The 1,803-nt window shown below is 30.5% G+C and overlaps 1 protein-coding gene across 1 annotated transcript in view; it reads right to left on the bottom strand.

Moving 5' to 3' along the window:
* The window catches only part of LOC107575414 (signal recognition particle 19 kDa protein-like), a 2,620-nt gene extending 2,292 nt beyond the window's left edge, over window positions 1-328 (bottom strand). The window contains exon 1 of the mRNA XM_016261793.1: window positions 256-328. Coding sequence (XP_016117279.1) covers window positions 256-327 — 72 coding nt within the window. The 5' untranslated portion in view covers window position 328. The remainder of the gene's footprint in view (window positions 1-255) is intronic.
* Between the last annotated feature and the right edge of the window lie 1,475 nt (window positions 329-1,803).

The following is a 1,803-nucleotide window of genomic DNA, read 5'->3' as shown; positions in this document are numbered from 1 at the left end:
ACACAGAGACACACACACAGAGACACACACACAGAGACACACACACAGAGACACACACACAGAGACACACACACAGAGACACACACACAGAGACACACACACAGAGACACACACACAGAGACACACACACAGAGACACACACACAGAGACACACACACAGAGACACACACACAGAGACACACACACAGAGACACACACACAGAGACACACACACACAGAGAGAGACACTCAGATTATGAACAGCAGTAACACAACCTTCTCTGCAGCTATTCTTCTGCCTTCTGCTATTGTCTTTTTACTGTTGATGTACGCCGGATAGATGCACATAAACCTGGTGGGGGAAAAATATATAAATAACGCGTGTGTGTGTATGTGAATATAAAAATTAATTTATATATAATTTTAAAACATATTTAAAAAAAAAAAAAATTCTATATAATCAATGCATATTTAGTATAAATTCTTAAATTATAATAAATTTCAAAATTATATTTATAAAATACATAAATATAATACATAAATATGTTATAAATAAATATAAACAAAGTACATATTCATTTTAATACTGTCTATGTGAATATGTGTTAAACTGTAATTTATTTCTGTGATCAAAGCTGTATTTTGTGGAAACTGTGACACATTTTATTTTCCAGGATTCACTGATAAACACAAAGTTCAAAACAACAGCGTTTATTCGAAATAGAAACGTTTGTAACATTATAAATGTCTTTACCATCACTTTTGATCAAATTAATGCATCCTCGATGAATAAAAGTATTAATTTCTTTCTTTATTTTTTAAGAGTTTTATATCCCAAACTTTTGAGTGATAGTGTTTCCACAAAATATGAAGCAGCACGTCTGAAAATTCAGCTTTTCGTCACTGAAATAAATATCAATTCACATATAAAACAGTATCCTTTATTTAGTTTTTTCTCTCCACTGTGTAAAAACTAAAGAAATATAAACGTGCAAAACACACTATTTCTATTTTTATTTGAACATATCCTTCCCCTTTCTTTTTCATAACCCCTAGCATAATTATATCTGTATGCACATCATCTTGTTTGTACAGTGCATACGTATTTTGTCTTTTTATTTGATCAAAATGCAGTAAAAATGTGATATATTATTAGAATTTAAAACAGCTGTTGTCTATGTGAATATGTGTTAAGCTGTAATTTATTTCTGTGATCAAAGCTGTATTTTGTGGAAACTGTGACACATTTTATTTTCCAGGATTCACTGATAAACACAAAGTTCAAAACAACAGCGTTTATTCGAAATAGAAACGTTTGTAACATTATAAATGTCTTTACCGTCACTTTTGATCAAATTAATGCATCCTCGATGAATAAAAGTATTAATTTCTTTCTTTATTTTTTAAGAGTTTTATATCCCAAACTTTTGAGTGATAGTGTTTCCACAAAATATCAAGCAGCACGACTGAAAATTCAGCTTTTCGTCACTGAAATAAATATCAATTCACATATAAAACAGTACGTTGAAATTAATTTACAATATTCCTGTTTTTACTGTAGATTTGATCAAATAAATGCAGCCTTGGTGAGCACGCAGAGAGACAAAAACACACATATAAACTCTCTTTTCTTTTTTAAGTTATGTATTTTTGCTGTGTTGTTCTGGAAGTTTCACCAAGACACATGTGACCCTTTTATGCCAGAAATCATTAGGATATTAAGTAAAGATCATGTTCCATGAAGATATTTAGTAAACGTCCTACTGTAAATATATCAAAACTTAATGTTTGATTAGTAATATGCATTGCTAAGAACTTCATTTG

The sequence above is a fragment of the Sinocyclocheilus grahami genome, unplaced genomic scaffold (genome assembly GCF_001515645.1).
Source record: "Sinocyclocheilus grahami isolate Dianchi unplaced genomic scaffold, SAMN03320097.WGS_v1.1 scaffold2621.1, whole genome shotgun sequence".
NCBI lineage: Eukaryota > Metazoa > Chordata > Actinopteri > Cypriniformes > Cyprinidae > Sinocyclocheilus > Sinocyclocheilus grahami.
Note: the sequence above shows the minus strand (reverse complement) of the source record. Positions and strands in the feature narration are given on the sequence as shown.